At 38.5% G+C, this 2,705-nt stretch overlaps 1 protein-coding gene across 1 annotated transcript; it reads left to right on the top strand.

The window, feature by feature from the left end:
• LOC111366821 (pectinesterase/pectinesterase inhibitor U1-like) lies at positions 1–2,699 on the top strand. The gene is made up of 4 exons (XM_022987517.1): positions 1–92; positions 187–325; positions 427–1,822; positions 2,025–2,699. The coding sequence occupies exons 3-4, from the start codon at positions 1,025–1,027 to the stop codon at positions 2,307–2,309; spliced, it is 1,083 nt and encodes a 360-aa protein (XP_022843285.1). The 5' UTR covers positions 1–92; positions 187–325; positions 427–1,024; the 3' UTR covers positions 2,310–2,699.
• The last annotated feature ends 6 nt before the right edge of the window (positions 2,700–2,705 follow it).

The raw sequence follows: 2,705 nt of genomic DNA on the forward strand, positions 1-2,705 counted from the left end.
GAGCTCCTTGTCAATTTCTTTGAGAGGTCTAAACAAGATCCTTCTTACTGGGAAACCATCTCGATGGGTGGCCTGAAACGCATACAAGAGAAGTAAGCAACGCATTTTGATATCGTAATTCAAGAACCCATAAAACAAATATCTGATCATCACCAATTGAAAGTTCCAACAATACCATTTCTGTAGGTATACATGGCAAATTTACTCTGATAGGCTATTGACACTGGCTGGAGTTTACGGATTCTGGAAGTACGTGTCCAAGCTTGATCGCCTCGAGATCAGACGATATCTTGAAATGTTTTATGCCCTCAAATATCGCAAGCTGGTGAGTTCCTTTGTTTTCTTTTTCCTACTAAAAAAGGCTACAATTTCTAAGATACTCTGCTGATAAAGTACATTCCACATCTTGTGTGTAATTTTTTTCAGGCTGAAGATGTTCCCCTGGCAGTCGATGAGTAGACAAATCAAAAGAGGGCAAGCATGGGGGAGTTTCCAAATGAAGTTTTCTGTGATGTTTTAATAAAACGACGGTTGAGACTGTGAGAAGAAAATGCTGTTTTCAATTTCAGTTTTAAATGTGAGACTTTTTGTTATTCATTTCATGGTTGGGCAAATGATTTTTGTGTCTTTTAAGTTGAATCCTCGCTCGGATACCACTTTTGCATTGCAGAATTCGAGTTCTTGACAGACTCGAGTGAAAAAAATAAAAAATAAAAAAATGATATTCTATAATTTCATCGACTGAATTAATGGAAAAGATTGTCAAAAATCAAGAATAGATGAACTGCCAGTGTTGTTAAGCCCTTCGACATGGTTAAACTGGGTCGAAGGTACTTAGTCCTTTGAACGTTTTCGATTCAATTTCAGGACGGATTTAAAAACACTGGTTAGTTGATCGAGTGTATAACGCCCATTAACTGACATAAAAGTTAGTTTTGCTGCTGCTTCTTTGCTTCTTAAGCATTGCCCAGGCAGTTTTCTCTGGCATTGCAACAAAATTTTCTGCTCATTTTTGCTTAGAAAAATGGAGCCTAGAAATGCCATCAGAAATTCTCAATTCTTCAAGAAACTAGCAAAAACTCGAAGAAAAACCATAATTCTCATTGTATTTCTCCCGATCGTGGCACTTCTCATTGCTCTAAATTTCAAGCATCCGTCATCGTCATCATCAAGAATTGATCATCAACCGTTGATTCAATCTCCGCCATTAATCGGGCTGCATTTATTCATCAAGAAAGCCTGTGCCACCACACTATACCCTTCTTTATGCCTATCCAGCCTAGCCTCCATTCATGGCTCCAAGAACGCCACCAGTTTCCGTCGAATTCTCGAGGTGGCAATTAATCGAACACTTGAACATGTGAAGGCCACGCAACAAGATATCTTGGCTCATTTTAGACACCAAGATTTGAATTCACAGGAAAATAATGCACTAAAAGATTGCATGGAAATGTTGGATCAGACCCTTTATGAACTTGCACAAGCAGTTGAAGATCTACGAATTTCTTCCCCATCTTATGTTCGAATGTCGTATGGGGATCTCAAAACCCTACTGAGTGCAGCCATGACTAATGAAAACACCTGCATTGATGGGTTTTCAGACCTGGAAGAACTGAATATTGATAACCAAACGGGTCACAAAGAACATCTTCAGAATTTGTTAACTCCAATTTCTCGCATGATCAGCAATAGTCTAGCCATGATCAAATACGTGGAGAGCAAAGCCCCGAAACAAAATCTCAAGAAACCAAGAATTCTGAGTACTAAATTGCCAGAAAATGACGAGTTTAAAGACTGTGTTCATCGGAGGAGAACGATGCAGGTATTAAGTCCCTTGCGTGTATTATTTTCGTATTAAGCAATAAAGTTTTTCTTGAGAACTCCAATATTGGAATCTGACTATCCGTTTGAGCTTTCGACTAATCAGACTGCTCATTTCAGCCTTCTGGGCTCTCATACAAAATTGGGGTCAATCTAAATTTGTATTAATTTTCGTGTTTAAATGATCGGTTTTTTACTCCTAGGAAACGACAAACAGATTAAGGCCAGATGTGATTGTGAGTTCAAATGGCACTGGAAATTACACAACAATTGGTGAGGCAATTGCAGTGGCACCAAATATGAGTATGAACAGATTTGTGATTAGGATCAAGGCAGGAATTTATGAAGAAAATGTGTTGATTCCAAGAGAGAAGATTAATATCATGTTAGTTGGAGATGGTATGAACTCAACAATTATCAAGGGATGGAGAAATTTTGCAGATGGCTTTTCTACCTTTGCATCAGCTACCTTAAGTAAGTCTCGTTAAACTTCTCTGTCACTAATTTCTTCGTCTATAAACACAAAAACGCCAGAACTAACAGATTTTTGGCATTATAACAAGGTCAGGCACGTTGAGATCTACGACGCATCATACTGTATTTTCGACTTTGAATTCAAGAATTGGAGCTAGTAGAGTTTGTAGGTTCTTTATTGCATTATGGTGTGTGTATAGTAGGACTTACGATGAGCAACAAGAAATTTGAAGTATATACTTTATTCGATACAAACTCAAATTTGAAAAAGACCTTGTTCAATCCTCTTCTCTTGATTTCTCGAACCGAAAAATCCATGAATTGAGATATTGATGCCAGGCCTGGACGCCACTGTCCTTGGCAGCCTGCCTGTTTCCGCACCACTAAGATGGGTCGCGCACTCCTTTTAC

This window comes from Olea europaea, chromosome 2 (assembly GCF_002742605.1).
Source record: "Olea europaea var. sylvestris chromosome 2, O_europaea_v1, whole genome shotgun sequence".
NCBI classification, from domain to species: domain Eukaryota; kingdom Viridiplantae; phylum Streptophyta; class Magnoliopsida; order Lamiales; family Oleaceae; genus Olea; species Olea europaea.